The 18,518-nt window shown below is 42.5% G+C and overlaps 2 protein-coding genes across 2 annotated transcripts in view; one reads left to right on the top strand and one right to left on the bottom strand.

Annotated features, from left to right (window-relative positions):
* The window catches only part of PCMTD1 (protein-L-isoaspartate (D-aspartate) O-methyltransferase domain containing 1), a 63,507-nt gene extending 44,990 nt beyond the window's left edge, over positions 1 to 18,517 (bottom strand). The window contains exon 1 of the mRNA XM_047783934.1: positions 18,394 to 18,517. The gene's annotated coding sequence lies outside the window, so the exon portion shown is untranslated. The remainder of the gene's footprint in view (positions 1 to 18,393) is intronic.
* On the top strand, positions 9,904 to 18,438 carry LOC125128687 (extensin-like). Its single transcript, XM_047782869.1, has 3 exons — positions 9,904 to 10,043; positions 17,707 to 17,836; positions 17,977 to 18,438. The coding sequence occupies exons 1-3, from the start codon at positions 9,904 to 9,906 to the stop codon at positions 18,436 to 18,438; spliced, it is 732 nt and encodes a 243-aa protein (XP_047638825.1).
* Position 18,518: the final 1 nt, after the last annotated feature.

Raw genomic sequence — 18,518 nt, 5'->3', positions numbered from 1 at the left:
TGTGACCTTCAGTTTCTCTATCTATAAAATAGGAAAAGCAATAACCACATCATCAGTTTGTACAGTTTGCTGCATATAAAGCTAACATACACAAATCCAATAAATAGCTTTTCTTTCACTTCTGGGACAAAAAGGGCACATTCGAAACTTTCACTTTTAAACACGGAAGATCAAAAAGGGAAAACAAAAAAGCACCAGCTCTGAAATCTAGTGCAGTTGTCACCTAGTGACCTCCTGAAGACAAAGTTATAGACAGAAGATATAAACCCTGAGGTTGGAGGTGTCAGGAAGAAAAGCAACAACTGACAAGCCGCTGTCTCAAAACATAATTCAAGACCGTCTCCTCCTGTAACCTTCTGGATTCACTATTACAAAAGAAAGTTTTTTTCTGCAAGTGTCCACATCACAGAGGTTGATAGCTGCCAAACTTTAAGATGCCTACGTGCACAAAATGGTCTCTACCCCAGTGCTGCTGCCTATGTCTCCCTGCACCTTCCTCTCATCCCCCCACCTGGGAATGTGAACACATGAACTCAAAAGACAAAAACAGCAGGTGGCGGCTCCACCAGAGTTCAAGGTATAGGATGGAAAGTGATAGAGAAGGACAATTTTTTTTAAAGGACAGATAAAAGCAACTCAATCTCATATGTTATTCTTTTGAAAGTTACAGAACTTCACGTAGCTCCAAAACATCTCTCCTCTCCTTAAAAGTCTGAACATACAACTTCTTCAAACTATCACTGCGGTGAAAGCAGTGGTTCAACAAGCACAACCCTGTTTATACACTACAACACCCTTAGTCCGTGTGCAAAGTTCCATGTATCTCTAACCTAACAAAACCAATCCTCAGAGAGTAACCTCCTCAGGTTTGAGGATTTTTGCTTAACGTCTTTCAATTTTTCAAGAAATACCAAGAAATGCTATACTACAATCCTCAACACTTAAAAAAAAATCATCACAGAAGCCACAGCCTGCAAGTTGTTTACCTCCTCTAACTCAGGAAAGTGAACCGGGACAGTGACATGGCAGCTGAGCTGTTTGATTTCAGTCCGCTAAGCGACAACATTCTCAGGGTGTAGTGAGATCAATGGGGAGGCGTGAGAGAAAAGCAAATATGTTTTCAGCTCCTCTTGGGTTGGGCTTTCAAAGTGGGGCTTATTTTATTTGAAAAATTATGAATTCACACAGAACACTATTTGTATAAAAATAAAAGACCATTTCAAAGCAAAATTACACACACAACTTGGGTACCACAGGTTAGTTCAGACGATCTGTATCTGTTCCCTCCAGACCGCCGAAAAACAGCCCAGAAGTCTATGAGTTCACACCAAAGATATTCTTTCTATATATTCTCATACCATGTAACACAAAGCTTGGCCTTATCACACAATAGGAGTCTAAGCAAGTTGTTATCTTTCCTGGTTTTGTGTTTTTTTTTTTTCAACTGGGAGATGAAGTCACTAAATCCAATTATTGTGATTGACAACTTTAAAAACTTTCAAACAGTCTAAAATAAGATTCTTTACTCACAAAGATAAGAATATAAACAGGTTAACTAAAAGTTTTTTGCATTATAGAATGACATCTTTCTCAAGTCCATGATGGTCACTTTATCTATGGTCAAATACTAGTAAAAGCTGCATAAGACAAAATATTTCATTATATAAATACCAACTCATAAAAATGTCATAAGTACGTTAGAGTATTTACACAAGACAGGTGGTATGACCTGCACCATACAAGTGAAGAAAACCAACTGAGAAAGGGTAAATTGTTTCAGATCTCCCCAATAATTACAGGTATTTCAGTCTTATTCATAGATTTTATGTCAAGCACTACTGCTAATACATTATCAGAAAACAACAACCAGAAATATTAGGTCTGAGACTCTTGAGAAACGCACACACACACAAACCACACTGTTACTATAGCTTCACTGCATTTAGTGGGACAAATAATCCTACCCTTATTCTTACTTATGACCAAGGGACAATTTAAGAAGTTCTTTAAAATGAAAATTATCATCATAAGATTATCATAATAATGCTCAGGCTCTGTGCTAGGAGGCTCTCCTTAAGTTCAAATGATTAATTTTTTATCAATGACAAGCTATGGAAAACACATATACAATATACATACACACTTCTCCTGGTTTCTGAAGGCCGAGAAGACTGATAAGGACTGTTTTCATTCTTACTGGAAAAGGTGCAGATGTGCATTTCTATTTCTCACTGCTCTCCTGTCTATGAACAATGGTCTCCCCACCCACACTCAGGACACAACACGTCCACTCCCCCATAGCCAGTGGGGACTCTGGCATCTCTGCTGCCAGTCCTCACCATCACCACCCACTGCCCCTCTGGGTCCTTGTTTTATTCTACGAGCAAGTCTTACATCTAATTTGCTCATCCCTCTTCTACTACGCTTGATCTTCAGCACGCCCAGTCCTCCAGCTAACTTTTTCTGTGAAAGGCCAGAGAGAAAGTTAGTTTAGGATCTGGAGACCATAGTTCCCACCACAAGTTCTCAACTCTGCGCTTGCAAAGCAAGAGCAGCGCGAACAATGTGTAAATCAGAGTGGCTGTGTTCCAGAAGTTTTATTCATGGCCACTGAAACTTGAATTATACATAATTCTCCCATCATAAAATACTACTCTTCTAGGTTTTTTTCCCCCCAACCACTTGAAAATGTAAACATTGTTCTTAGTCTGTAGGCTACACAGGTCAGGGTTAACCCATGGGCCTTAATTTGCTGACACTACCAGTACCACTCTCTTTCCAAATAGGTCCATGTGGGAAGGTTTCACTCACCGACTCCAGTTCCTCTCAACTCATCCTAACTTTCTGCCTCACTCCTCTTGCAAACTCCTGACCTTGGATGGCCCAAGAATCTACCAGCAGGCTGCCACAGAGCAAGAGGGTTCTCCATTCTCTAGCACCAGGCTCCTCTGTGAAACACCTCTGTGAACATCTTTCCCCACTACTCCAGAGCAGCTTTCTGGCAAATTCAATCAAGAGAGCACCACAGCAACGTCTCTGCCATCCAATGAGCCACCCATCCTCTCCACAGGGCTTGGATCTCAGCCAGGGGCAGGCCTTTCCCTTGAGAGCTCAATCATAACCCTGGGGTAGTAGCTGCTCTCCCCACCATTTCTATATCCTCTTGAGCTCTCCTTACTCACTAGTTCACCCTGTTAGAGCTAATAAGTCTTCACACTAAACGTTCCCTGTTCAAATTACTGTGTGGGTTCTCTTTCCTGTTAGACCAAACTTTCCTTTGTATCTTTCCTTATTTCTTGCCTATCTTTCCTATTTGATACAAACCTGAAAACCAGGAAGACTACATTCAGATAATCCAGGAGTGAAGGACCTAGAGCCAATAAAATGAACTGAGAATAGCTGATACTGTGCCAGCCAAAACATCCACTCCCATGGATCTGACTTAAACTGCTATACCCTACAACACTGCCCCACCACCGCAACCATCCCCCACTCCCTTTTCTTTAAAACTTCTAAGTATCTGAATGCATTTTATCCTAGTTTCTTGGCAAAAACACATGTCACCATCTTTTCTGTGCTATGAGAGCCTTCCATCCTGATCACAGAGGAAAGTTAGATGACCAACTGTTAGGACGACAGCTGTCAATTTTGCCATCTTAAAGTTCCTACTCAGGAGATCTTCCACTGAGTCAAACTTTCAAGGCAGAAGAATGCCTGGTGGCCTCATCTACTAGGCGTCAGCTTAGCTTGAGTTTGTTAACTGAAGTGAAACCTCTTTCTGGTACCCTTCTTTCTCCTGTTCAGCTTGTAATTATTATTAGCACACCTGGAAAAGGACAAAATAAAACCAATGAAAAGCTCATTAAAGTTCATGTAGGCCAGCTAAAAATAGAGATCCACAAAGAAATGAACAGGGACACAGTAAGGCCAAATTCTTGAAACATATGCTAGAGATAAGCAAAGGCTACTTTTTTTTTTTTTTTTTCCTGTTTTTTTCAGGGCCACACCAGTGGCATATGGAGGTTCCCAGGCTAGGGGTCGAATCAGAGCTGTTGCCACCGGCCTACACCACAGCCACAGCAATGTCAGATCCAAGCCGCATCTGCGACCTACACCACAGCTCATGGCAACACCAGATCCTCAACCCACTGAGTGAGGCCAGGGATCAAACCCCAAAACCTCATGGTTCCTAGTCGGATTCGTTAACCACCGAGCCATGAGGGTAACTCCAAGGTTATTTTTTCTTGTTAACGACATTCCAAATTGAAAGAAGACAAGACCACCAGAAAACATTTGATGGAATTCATTTTCTCTTGTGTATAATGCATGGTCACATTAAGTCAACCCAAAGTCCTCTGAAACATTAAGAAGTATACCACAGACTTTAAAGGACTTTAAAGACCCTGAAACTCAATTTGAAGTACTATCTGGAAACACTGCAACAAATAAAACCATGAATGTTTTGGTTTGGTTATTTTTAAGGGATGTGATCATTCTTTTCTTATAAAAGAAAATGCATACCCAGGGAGTTCCCATTGTAGCTCAGCAGTAACAAACCCAACTAGGATCCATGGGACATGGGTTTGATCCTTGACCCTGCTTAGTGGGTTAAGGATCCGGCGTTGCCGTGAGCTGCGGTGTAAGTCAGATGCAGCTCAGATCCTGCGTTGCTGTGGCTGTGGTGTAGACTGGCAGCTGTAGCTCCAATTCGACTCCTAGGCTGGGAACTTTCATATGCTGCGGGTGCAGCCCTGAAAAGACAAAAAAAAAAAAGAGTATGCCCAGTCCTAACCATTGAACAGTATCACAAAAAACCTTTAGCATTCCTAATCATTACACCATTGGGGGAAATTGTACCTAAGCTTAAAACTACTTAGGGCTCAAATCTGCTTAATTTCTGACCTTACTTTTAGAACAGTGGGAAGCCACTAAAGGGATTCGTCCTGAGTGCTCACAAAGATTCAGTTCAGCATGAGTAAGACCCTATACGTGAGAGGTAGAATCTTTTCTCAGTCACCAGTAATTGTCTGAATATTTGCCAAATTATCCAAATGTTAGTATGTGATCCCAGGTTGGCCTCAAGACGGAGCATCCTTTCAAATACAAACTGGCCAGCAGGTGGCACTTTCTGCATTTCAGTTTTGACCTAGAATCAAGATCCCTTCCAGCTGTGGCTCAGATCCCAGCTGTGGCTCAGATCCCAGCTGTGGCCTAGGTTGCAGCTGTGGCTCAGATTCCATCCCTAGCCCGGAAACTTCCATATGCTGCCACTGCAGCCAAAGGAAGAAAAAATAAATGGAAAGACACATTAACCAAAAGAATGTTAAGACAATAGGAGCAGGACTTGATTTTAATAATGCTCCAGACAACAGAAACCACTAACAGACATAAAAGGAAGCAAGCAGACACTGACTTTTATAAATAAGCTTCAGGCTAACAGCGGGGAAAAAAGGCCCTAGAAACAAAGATATTTATGAAGGTCTGAACTCCAAGCCTTTACCTTACAACTGGCCATTAACCTATCAATTACACCTCAGTTTTAAGAATCAGATAAAATAGTGTACACAGTCAAATTTAGAAAAATTGGTTTTATCTGGCACCACTGAGGGTTTAAAATAAAAAAAAAAAAAAAGAATGTTTTTTTTAAGATCACACCCACGACATACGGAAGTCTCCAGGCCAGGGGTCGAATCAAAGTTGTAGCTGTCAGCCTACAACAAAGCCACAGCCAACTTCAACCTACACCACAGCTCACAGCAACACCAGATCCTTAACCCAATGAACAAGGCCAGGGGTCAAACCCGCAGCCTCATGGATACTAGTCGGGTTTGTTACCGCTGCGCCACCAGGGGAACTCCCAAAGAATGTTAAAAAATAACTAAAAGATCTCTAAATTTCAAAGATTAAAATAAATTAACGAAAGTCTTCCTACAGTTGTGGTAGTTCCACAGTCTTAGTATAATTCAACATCTCTTGATGGTTCCATATCATTATGAAAAACACTGGTGATAATGGTATATCAGGAACACCTCAGGGGCCAAGGGGTACAGTACAAACACTCCATAACTTAGGAGTTCTGTCTTCCCCTTCCACTGCATTAATTCCTCATTTCTTATTTTTTTAAATTTCTTATTGTTGACGAGGTGACTCACATATGCTTTGTTTTACATGCAATTCTGTGGGATCTGACTGCTGTCCTGGCTACCTGGCAACTCCAAAGCTTTTTCCCTTTTACTCCTGACTCCACACACAAAGTCCTGATGGCTAAACTTCTCCAAGTATGGTCTACAGCTTCCTTTTTTTTTTTTTTTTTTTGCTTTTTAGGGCCACATCCAAGTCCTATGGAAGTTCCCAAGGCTAGGGGTTGAATCAGAGCTGCAGCCGCCAGCGTATGCCTCAGCCACAGCAACGCGGGATGCGAGCTGTTTCTGTGACCTATACCAGAGCTCATGCAACACCAGATCCTTAACCCACTAAGGGAGGCCAGGGATTGAACCCAGAGTCCTCACGGAAACCAGTCAGATTCGTTTCCACTGAGCAATAATGGGAACTCTTGGTCTCTAGTTTCAATGGACACACTGCTGTTGAGTCCCTTCCTCTACCAAGTGATGGCTGATCTCAGCATCTTTCAAAAGTAGTGTCTGACTCATAAAATATTACTATCTATGTTACTATTATTAGTGCAACTGTCTTTAGTTGAACACTTACCACATATAAAAAGCTTTGGCATTTCAGAGTTCCCACTGTGGCACAGCAGAAACAAATCCAACTAGGAACCATAAGGTTGAGGGTTCAATTCCTGGCCTCACTCAGTTAAAGGTCCCATGTTGCTGTGAGCTGTGGCATGGGTCACAGACATGGCTGGGATCTGGCATTGCTGCAGCTGTGGTGTAGGCCAGCAGCTGTATCTCTGACTGGACCCGCAGCCTGGGAACCTTCATAATGCTACAGGTGCAGCCCTAAAAAAGGGCAAAAAAAAAAAAAAAGCTTTGGCATTTCTACTCAAACTCACTTTATCTTAACAAAACTCTGTGAAATAGTATTACTTCCAAGGAAGAGGATTCCTAACTTACTTAGGAGGCTTGACTTCTAGGTCTATCTCCTACCAAGCCCTCTGTCCTGAAAGACTGCAGATCATCTCACAGAAGCACAGATTCAGTCACGCTGAGTCTTGGTTCAGGCACCTCACAGTGGGACGAATGATACTCACCAGACAAGATACTCTTTCACAAGACTGCTGTAAAGATGAATTACATTTACCAAAGTGTGAAAATGTTAAACCACCAAGATCTTAGCGTCTCATACTGTACACTTCCAGAAAGCATCTCTCCCACAAGCAGTGTGTCTTTCTGAGGCAGCACAGGGAATGGCAATCATACTGTATTCTATGTGAACAGGACCTCCTAGAGCTGCGCAGATATCCACTGTATGTGCATATGCAGGTGTGTACCCATATATGTATAAAACACACTAGCTAGGCACAATAAAACCAGAAATTATTAAAATAAACAGTGACAACTGAACAAGTCCTTAACAAAAAAAAGCTAACAGAAAGCCTTCTTGCAATAAATAAATAAGGCTGCTCAACTACTGTGAGACCAGTGATTTCCCTCCCCGACCAAACCAATTTCATAAAGTTACAATACAGATATTTATATAAATCACTGTAGAAAGACAATCTTTTTCCCATTTCTAATTTCTCTGATTCATAAAAAAATTACGGTTCAAATCACTATTTGAAGGGGGAAAAGTCCATTAAACCATTAAATGGTTTAGAAGTATCTGAAGTAATTCTTTCACAATGGAATTTACAATACATGTTAAATCACTATAGACCACTGCCAGGCTTTTTCTTAAAACTAAAATTGTGGTAACTACCTTAATGTGTTCCAAAATTTGATCTAACATTTGAGAGTATCAAGGTGACCAAGAACTTAAAAATCTACTCATCAAGAGACTACAATGACAACATGAGACTGAGAGTGTAGGACTTAGTAGAGAAGTCACAGGGAGAAAACATGCTACGGTTCTAAACAGTGTAAAAGTCATTTTGTGATGGCTAAGATCCAGTATTTTCAAGAAGGAATACAAAAATACAATGACACATAGTCAGAAAAGAAGTTCTGACCATTAATTCAGGAGCAGCAGTAGAGGTGGATACTAGCCCATCCATCACTGACACACCTGGCCATGCATGTACACAAACTACTTAACATGCATGTTAAGTCGAGGCCCTGCCACAGCCCTGGTCACCTGGCAAAGCATCCAGATCTGAGAAACTACAAGCTCTCATATTTTCCAGGCTTCTATCACCAAATATAGGCCTTATATGGCAGCCAGATTTATAAAGCTGGACTCTCCTTGTTGGTGTTCTCATTAATACAGAAATCTCTCAGAATTAAACAGAGGATACAGTTCTGATATCTGCTTCTTTTTAATCCATATTTTCTAGTCTTTCTACAATGAATTCTTACTGCTTTTATATGTGGCAGGGTCTGGGATGAACAAAAAACTTTTTACTTTTTATTTCTATAATGGCCAGCAAAATGTGTGCAGGTGACCAAAAGAGAATCAGAAGTGTTCGGAAAGAGTCAGTGCAAATGAACCACAATGAACCAAAAACACAAACTGTGTGGACCTAGGCAGCATGTACAGTTCCAGCATAAAAAGAAATGACGTATCTATCAAACACCTAAAGACTTAAGTATTTGATGCCATCAGAAAAACACTCAAATCCTGTATTTAGAATAGAATGAGTGGAAATATAACAATTCACTATTCATCACTATTCACTAAGCCATATCTACTATGTTTATATTAAAAAACAAACAAAAACACTGCTTGGGAAACCTTAATTGACTTGTTAGAGTAACCAGATAGACAAGCTACAGAACCTTAGCAACTGTTTGTTACACTTTACACAATAATAGCCTGTATTTATAGCACAATGGTCTAAAGGAGTCAAAGAGCATTTACCTTGTATCCCATCATTGTCTTATTCACTTGCTATTCCACACAATTCTGACTATCATTATTCTTACTGTTTACTTGCTATTCAATAGGATTCTGACTCACACTTTTAAGATGCATGAATGTTATTGCTGTTTATACATAAAATCTGAAAGGATTCATACCACACTGTTAAAAAGCCACTATTATTTACCCAATCAACCCACGAGGAACAGATGTGGATGGGGGAGGTTTGCTGAAGGAGGATTTTGTTTGCTTTTTGTTTTGGTTTTTAGGGCCACAAGTTCACAGGCTAGTGGTTGAATAGGGGTGCAGCTGCCAGCCTATGCCACAGCAACACACCACACCAACACGGGATCCAAGTCATGTCTGTGACCTACACCATAGCTCACAGCAACTCAGGATACTTAACCCACTGATCGAGGCCAGGGATCGAATCCGAATTCTCACGGATAGTAGTCGGGTTCGTTACCACTGAGCCACAAGAGGAACTCCTGAAGGAGGAATTTTTAACCTCATTTATTTCAGTAGTTTAAATCTTATCTCTGAAAATACAATACTACTACAATTTTTTTTGGGGGGGGGGTCTTTTTAGGGCCAGACCCTCGGCATATGGAGGTTCCCAGGGTAGGGGCAGAATCAGAGCTACAGCTGCCATCCTGCACTACAGCTCATGGCAATACTGGATCCTCAACCCACTGAGCAAGGCCAGGGATCGAACCCACGTCCTCATGAATCCTAGTAGGGTTTGTTACCGCTGAGCCACAAAGGGAACTCCGAATACTACTACAATTTAAAGCATTAACAACCTCATAAAATATACTGTATTGATGGCCATGACATTTCCTTCTCATTCATTCCCTGAAAAGAATTCCTACATTAAACATACTATTAGAGGCCACCGTCTGAGAGACAAGTTTTCAGACATCAAGAATGACTTCTAAGCACAGAACTCCCAAACGCACAGAGAGCCCCCAGAGCAGACACTGGTCTCGGGAGCTGCTGCCAGCCACCAGCACCATCCCCATGCGTGCCAGTGGACTGCCAGCCACGGACTCCAGGAAGCACCTTCCGTGATCCCATCCTTCCCTCCCCTCACTCACCATTACCATCGAGCCGAAAAAGGAACCCACTGCATTCCCCACCAGGAAATACCCTCTTCAGCTTTCAAACTTTATTTTTCCCTAAAGAGAAGGATCTTATTTCTTTTTATTCTTTTTATCTTCTATCTATTTCTCTCCCTTCAGTTATCTCAATGGCTTTAACAGAAAAAAAAATGGAAACAATCTAAATATCAATCAGCAGGGGATGTGCTTAAATACATGATATACAATCTATATATGCAGCAATATATAGCAGATAATTTGAGACTGCAAAAAAATTTTTTTAAAGAATGAAGAAACTCGCGAAATTCCCATCGTGGCTCAGCAATTAACAAATCCAACTAGGAACCATGAGGTTGCAAGTTCGATCCCCAGCCTTGCTCAGTGGGTTAAGGATCCAGCGTTGCCGTGAGCTGTGGTGTAGGTTGCAGACTCGGCTCGGATCCCGTGTTGCTGTGGCTCTGGTCTAGGCTGGTGGCTACAGCTCTGATTCGACCCCTAGCCTGGGAACCTCTATATGCTGCGGGAGCAGCCCAAGAAATGCCAAAAAGACAAAAAAATAAATAAAAAAAAATAATGAAGAAACTCTTTATCTACTAATATGGAATTATTACACATACAGCGAGTGAAAACTCCAAGTGAGGAGTTCCCATTGTGGTGCAGTGGAAACGAATCTGGCTAGTATCCATGAGGATGCAGGTTCAATCCCTGGCCTTGCTCAATGGGTTAAGGATCCAGCGTTGCCATGAGCTGTGGTGTAGGTCGCAGATGTGGATTGGATCCCATGTTGCTGTGGCTGTAGTGTATGCCGGCAGTGGCAGCTCCTATTCGACCCCTAGCCTGGGAACTTCCATATGCCTCAGATGCAGCCCTAAAAAAAGAAAACTGAGTGAAACTGTTTACAATATACCTCGTCATTACATAACTGGAAAAAAAAACGGGTGGTCAGAGTTCCTGTTGTGGCTCAGAGGAAACCAATCTGACTAGGATCCATGAAGATGCAGGTTCAATCCCTGGCCTCACTCAGTGGGTCGAGGATATGGTGTTGCGCTGAGCTGTAATGTAGGTCACAGACATGGCTCAGACCCCGCTGTTGCTGTGGCTCTGACTCAACCTCTAGCCGTGGAACTTTCACATGCCACAGGTACAGCCCTAAAAAGCCAAAAAAAAAAAAAAGGAAAGAAAAGGAGTCAAATTTACTTGTATACAAATAAACTGTTTCTTTTCTATCATTTCAGAGATGACTAGCTACCTCTGTGGGGAGAACGGGAGGATCAGGGAGTCATTTCCAGTCTATAAAACTTTTTATACCACTTAAACTTTGAACTATGTGACTATAGTACCTATTTTCAAAATCAATTATTTTAAATTTGTTTAATAAATGAAAACTTGCTTTTATCATCAGAGAACTATTTCTGACTACTTTAATACCTTCAAGTAGACTGACAAATTGATTAGTGTGAGAATCGATCTCACTCCTTTAGAGTCATGCATTTACTGTTCCAAAAAATGAAACCCCAAATGTCTCCCCCATCACCATCACAAGATAGCCTCCATTCTCACTCCTAATAGAAAGTATTTTTATTTAATAAAGAAAAAATTAACTACTAAGTAGCCAAACTGTATCTTACCTCTGCGTGGTAACCATTAACCTTGAGAGATGTGAAATAGTATGAAATCTCACAAGAATTCTTTAGGAAGCAAAAAGTGAAATTCCGGTTGTGGTGCAACAGAAACAAATCTGACTAGGAACCATGAGGTTTCGGGTTCGATCCCTGGCCTCATTTGGTGGGTTAGGGATCCAGCATTGCCATGAGCTGTGGCGTAGGTCACAGATATGGCTCAGATCCCACGTTGCTGTGGCTGTGGTATAGGCCAGCAGCTGCAGCTCCAAGCTATACAACCCTAGCCTGGAAACCTCCATATGCCATAGGTGCAGCCCTAAAAAGACAAAAAGACAAAAAATAAAAATAAAATTTAAAAAAGGAAGCAAAAAGTTATGTATCATCGGAGTTCCCATCATGGTGCAGCAGAAATGAATCCAACTAGGAACCATGAAGTTTCGGTTTCAATCCCTGGCCTCGCTCAAGGATCCGGCATTGCCATGAGCTGTGGTGTAGGTTGCAGAGGGCTCGGATCTGGCGTTACTACAGCTGTGGTGTAGGCTGGCAGCTACAGCTCTGATTAGAACCTTAGCCTGGAACCTCCATATGATGAGGGTGTGGCCCTAAAAAGACAAAAAGACAAAAAAATAAAAAAAAAGTTATGTATAATCTATATGAGGGCAGTTCATTCGACCAAAATGTTAGAGCTTCCTGGTATCACCAAAAGGAATAAAGCAACACTGCAGTATAGGTACACCTTTATCCTTGCCAAGCCAAGAAGCACAGAGAAAGCTGTGAGGCCAGAGAGCTTAGAACAACACTGTAGTGTATCTGAAAACATGTCTAAGTCAAAAGCATGGAAAAGGATCCAACCGTTGATCTTAAGAATACACAGATATGTTCATATCTGTCAATAACTCAGACATATGCATATAGAAAAACAGAACTCAGAGTTCCCGGTTTTGGTTCATCGGAAACAAATCACACTAGTATCCATGAGGATATGGGTTGGATCCCTGGCCTCACTCAGTGGGTTAAGGATCCAGCATTGCCATGTGCTGTGGCGTGGGCTGCACACACAGCTGGAATCCTGAGCTGCTGTGGCTGTGGTATAGGCCAGCAGCCATAGCTCGGTTTCGACCCCTAGCCTGAGAACTTCCATACACCACAGCTGGCCAAAAAAGCAAAAAAAAAGAAGAAGAAAGAAACAGACAAAAACCAAATTTTAAAAAATAAACTTATAATTACCTAGCAATCAATATGAAAACTGAAATCATTTGATAGCCTACAACAAGAATATGGTTTTATTACATACACACAACTAAAAACTTCAATAAACTATTTTATGTCTTCTACCAACTAAAATCATTTACTACTTAAATTGTCATTAAGAAGGAAGGTCACCAGAGATTATTTTCATATTTGTTCACAGCATTTCCTAAGCATCTATTGGGAGATTCAAGGGGTAAGACCTGGTTTCTGCTTTCAAGCGCTTTATAATCCAATTACAACTGTTGAGAGTATCAGAAACAAACTCCAAGCAGGGAAGAAAGAGGGTGAAAACCTGTATGAATGAGAGGAGCCTCACCACCAGCTAGGCCAGAGGGGCCCTAAGGAAATATAGCACATCAGCTGGCGTTCCACATGCAAATCTTCAGAAGGCAGAGGTGGGAAAGGAAGAAATTCAAAACAGAAATGCATACAAATCCAAATGTCTGAATAAACAAAAAACAAATCTGAGAAGGGGTGCCGGTGCCATGTAATGCAGTGTTGATAGGTAGCACTGAGGACCAGGGATTTATTCCAGAGTCGATCAGGAGCACTCAGCGGACCTACAAAGGTCAGGAACACAGACCTGGAAAACAAGCTTGGGATTCAAACTCCAGTTCTTCTACCAACTAGCAACTCCTTCAGGCTCCTGAAGCCTTGCTTTCTTCATCTGTAAAGTAGTGTTTACAACATAAATCTATTACAGAGACTAGATGAGACAAAGCACACAGCACAGGGGCTGACAGAAGAAACACTAAGTTTGGGGCTTTTCTGTTTTGTTTGCTTCTGCAGGCAGGGAAAAGTCATGATCAGGGCTGCATTTAGGACTTATTAATCTGATAGCAGCATACATGATGGATGGCAAAATGGAGAGATGAGGGATGTCTCCACTGATGGCAATTGCAGCAAAGAGATTAAAAGTACTCACTGCTGAGAAAATGAAGACACAGGGGAATCAGGAACCTCACACAGTAAAGCGACAAACTATTTCTGAGAAAAGGAAGAGTGAAGAATCAAAGGCTTCTTTGATTTTGAGCCTAGACGACTAAGAATATGTTGGAGTCATTAATATATAAACAAGTAAAATAAGAAGAATTAAATTTGCAAAGAAAACAGTTCAATTCTAAATCTATTTGATTGACGATAACAAAAATGACAGCCACTTAAAAAATCTATCAAGGAAAACAACAAAAGGGAAGTCTGAAGATGTAGAAAGAAAATGAAGGTGATGCAGAACTGGAGCCTCAGCAAAGAGGGAATGAACAATAGGAACCAGGGGCCTGTGGGGACCTGGAAGGAGAAAAGTCAGTTCTAGGAAGGGAGATGAGAACTCAATCTTGGGAAATACTTGTACTTTAAGAGGTGAGATGAGAAAATAAAGGCCACAGGGTGAGGAGTCTGAGGTGCTGGCCTGTAGGAGTAACAGAGAAGACAAAGACCTCACAGCTCTTCAGATGCTCACTGTACTTTAGATTATAAACTGAACTGACTTATGATAATGTGTTATTAGAGGTTTATGAGAGGCTGCACATTACTGAAGTGTTAATTATTCCAATTCAACCCCCAGCAGGACACAGCTAACACAGGATAATAATTATAATTAGATTTTTTTTTCAGTATCACAAAGCTCAAGGAACCCTATCTTTTAAATTCTCATCTTCCTTGACCTCTATGCATATATGTGACTCTGAGGACCCCCTTCACCTGTCCACTCTTGACAGCCAACTCTCAGGTATTGTCCATTTTGGCTTCTCTTTCATCTTAACTAGTTTCTCCCTAGAAACAGGTCCTTTGGGCAATTCCACAATTGCCCAAGTTGTGCCCAAGTGTAAGTTGTTCTATACTTAGCTTTTAAATCCCAACTGGATTTTAAACCTAGATCATACTTAATACTTTTGTTATCATTCGAAGGATCTAAATATTTACCAGTTTCTGGCTACTCATGAACAGATGCCCTCCAAAAGGATTTTCAGGCTTAACTGGATAATAAACTCTGTATTCCTTCTCATCAGCCATAACATCTCTTACTAATTTTTGAGAATTTGCTCACTAGGCACTGGATACCTTGTCCTCCAACAGCTGAAAGTTTTAATACATTCTAAAGACATCTTTCTAGTGCTGAATTTTTTTGTGTCCCACAACTATAAAACCCACCCGTATCCAGGCTAATCTGTCCAAGAGATAAATGATGACAAATACTGCCATTTAAATGTGAATCTAATGAGAGCTCCTGTTGTGGCATAGCAGAAACAAATCCAACAAGGAACCATGAGGTGGCAGGTTCAATCCCTGGCCTTGCTCAGAGGGTTAAGGATCCGGCATTGCTGTGAGCTGTGGTGTAGGTCAAAGTCTCAGCTTGGATCTGGTGTTGCTGTGGCTGTGGTGTAGGCCATCAGCTGTAGCTCCGATTAGACCCCTAACCTGGGAACCTCCATATGCCGAGAGTGCAACCCTAAAAAGCAAATTAAAAAAAAAAAAGTGACTCTAATTACCATCCTTAACAACTGCCAAGAAAAAAAGTTCAGGGGGAGTTCCCATTGTGGTGCAGTGGTTAACAAATCCGACTAGGAACCATGAAGTTGCGGGTTCGATCCCTGGCTTCGATCAGTGGGGTTAAGGATCTGGCATTGCCATGAGCTGTGGTGTAGGTCAAAGTCTCAGCTTGGATCTGGTGTTGCTATGGCTGTGGCATAGACCAGTGGCTATAGCTCCAATTCGACCCCTAGCCTGGGAACCTCCATATGCCGCAGGAACGGCCCAAGAAAAGGCAAAAAGACCAAAAAAAAAAAAAGAATAAAAGTTCAAATGTTTTTCTATACATGGATTCCTATCAAACACATACTACAATTGATCATACTTTAATTCCAGTATCTGCCGTATTTCTTTAAACCACACAGTTGTCACATCTGTTGGAAAATCAAAATGGATTAATATACCATAATATTATGACATATACTCTATTAAATTATCTGTCATGATGCGTTTTTAGGAGACCAAAATAAACATGCAATTTTTAATCTTCTTAGGGTCCTCTTTGTATTCTTCTCATCAGTTTGGTTTTCAATAGTATAACCGGGTTCATAAGAAGGGAATTCTAAGATTACTAATTTTGTAGAGTAATTTACATTAACGAGGGGCAGCATGGCAGAGCACAAAGCAGGCTCTTGGATTAAGCACACCTGAGTCTAAGGTAACCCCCACCAAAAATGCAAAAAGGTATGAATCTCCATTTAAAAACCCATGTCACCTATGTTGTGAGGAACACCTAAGAAAAAGCATTGTTACCAGTGGCGACAACTAAAATGCCATGGATGTTTTTGACTTCTTCTCAACACAGTTCCCCAAATAATAAAATGCCACACAACTGGGCCTGAGATTTCAGGTTCCGCATTGTTTGTGATTACCTCACTCAGCTGTCTTCCCTGGAAGCTAGCACCAACATGAACACACAGCACATTTTTAATAAATATAAGTCAATGATTAAATTAGCAAGGCCTCCAGCTCTTCTGCACTCAAAAATATCAAATGTAACAGAGATTTCCTAGCTTTGTCCTATTGGATAATAAGCAGTTAGCATCATCTTACCACTTAATGGCTCATTTCCTATGGTTTACTATCAAAATACTTTTTACCTGTCTGAAATACAAATTCTGTGGGCTACTGTTTTCAACTTTAACTCTTCTTCATGCACAGGCCATCTCACATTTGAGGGACTTGATCTGTTTTCAGCTGACCATATGGAATTTAAGTTTACTCTGAAAAATGCACTTAAAAAAACAAATAATAAACTATTTTAGCAATCTGCTTTACAAAGTCATCCAAGCCTCATGTAAGCTACCATGAAGCTCTGTGTAAACATATTACTCAACTTCCTAATATGTAAGTATCCCCAACTGGCCTTAGACATTCTGAACATTTTACCAATGTTATGTTTCCATGTTAGTTTGTAGACCCTATTAAAAGCTATTTAAGGGAGTTCCCACTGTGGCTCATGGTAAGGAACCATCCATGAGGACACGGGTTTGACCCCTGGCTTCGTTCAGTGTGTTAAGAATCTGGAGTCACTGTGAGCTGTGGTGTAGTCCCAGAAGCAGCGTGGATGTGGCAGTGGAGGTAGGCGCAGCTGAGGCTCTGATTCTACCCCTAGCCTGGAACTTCCATATGCCATGGGTGCGGCTCTAAAAAGACAAATAAATAGATAAATGCTATTTAAAAGTCAAAAGATCATAGAAATATTGAAGACGATGTTCAGCAATAAAATATAGCTCTGCGGTTTTTAAAAAGAATGAGACGTAATAAAACGGACAAAAATCCGTGAGTATTGTTGGCCAATAAAAACTATATGCTATACATGATCCCAATTTTGCTTTTAAAATATACTTATAACATGCACAGAAATATCCTTCATGGCCTAACACCACACTTTAATACTGGTTAGCCAGGGTAGTAAGATGGGATGAAATGGGGCGGGGAGAGAGGGGGAGCAAACTGCATTGCTGGGCTGCTGCTTAGTTTTTTCTTAAAGAGCCATGTAATACTTTGTGCAAAAATAAAAAATAAACTGGGAGGAAAAAAAAACTGTTGGTAAAACCGTACTTTCTCCTCTATACCCCAATTTTTCTAGTATGTAATTTCAAAGATATACTCAGGACCTCTCAATTTTAAAAAGAGAACAGGCGAAAACACAGCACTGGACGGAGGCGGGGAAGCCTCATATTAGCAAAATCACCCCTGGGTCCTGTCTACGCCGGCGTTTGAAGCCCCAAGAAGACCCGCCCGCCCTTAAACAGCAGGAAACGCTCCGACAGAAACACCGAAAGTGAGCAAACGCCAGCGCCGCGCCAGCCCCTGAAACCCCGCCAGGCGCCGCGCCGAGGCTCCCGGGCCGACGTGGGCCGGGCTCCTCCTCCAGCCGCAAACAACAACAAAGTCACAGGGCGAGGGCAGGCCAGAGCCCCAGCGCCGCCCCTCTACCCCCAGCAGCCCAAGACCCGACTTCCTCCAGACCCCCGGTTCTCCTGACCCCCCAGCCCCCTCTACCCCCCTGGACCGCTGGCCCAGACCCCCAGCCCCTCGACCCCTTAGACGCCCTCGCCCCCAGACTCCCTCGACTCCGGCCCCCCAGCCGCCAGGCCCAAACCCCCCGTCCCCTCGACCCCTTGGAGCCCGCCCCCCGGCTCCCAGACTCCCCCCGACCCCCTCGACACCCGCCCCCAGCCGCCAGGCCCAGACGCCCCCAGTCCCCTCGACCTCTGGCCCCCTCAACCCCCCTCAGACACCGGGCCCGGATCCCTCCGACACCTTGGACCCCCCAGATCCCCACCCCCTCAGCCGTCCAGCCCGACCTCTGGGCCCCCCAGCCCCGCGACCCCCGCGACCCTCTCCGGCCCCTGGGACCCCGACCTCTCGGCCCGGCCCCTGCCCCAACCCGCGGGCGGCGGCGTTACCTGCGGCGAGGCGGTCTGCCGGCCCTCCGCGGCGGGCGCAGGTGAGGCGCTGGGACTTGGCGGGCTCCGCCGCAGCCGGCGCCGCCGCCGCCACAACAACACGTCCTCCTCCTCCGCCGCCGCCG

The sequence above is a fragment of the Phacochoerus africanus genome, chromosome 6 (assembly GCF_016906955.1).
Source record: "Phacochoerus africanus isolate WHEZ1 chromosome 6, ROS_Pafr_v1, whole genome shotgun sequence".
Taxonomy (NCBI): Eukaryota; Metazoa; Chordata; class Mammalia; order Artiodactyla; family Suidae; genus Phacochoerus; species Phacochoerus africanus.
The sequence above is the reverse complement of the archived record's forward strand: the minus strand, read 5'-3'. Positions and strand labels throughout refer to the sequence as shown.

Bases quoted from the DNA above. Each gene is read 5' to 3' on its own strand.
- LOC125128687 (XM_047782869.1), top strand. From the start codon at position 9,904: ATGACTTCTAAGCACAGAACTCCCAAACGCACAGAGAGCCCCCAGAGC. The intron at 10,044-17,706 runs GTGATCCCATCC...CGGCGTTTGAAG, and splicing joins GACTCCAGGAAGCACCTTCC to CCCCAAGAAGACCCGCCCGC. The intron at 17,837-17,976 runs GTGGGCCGGGCT...CTGACCCCCCAG, and splicing joins GCCGAGGCTCCCGGGCCGAC to CCCCCTCTACCCCCCTGGAC.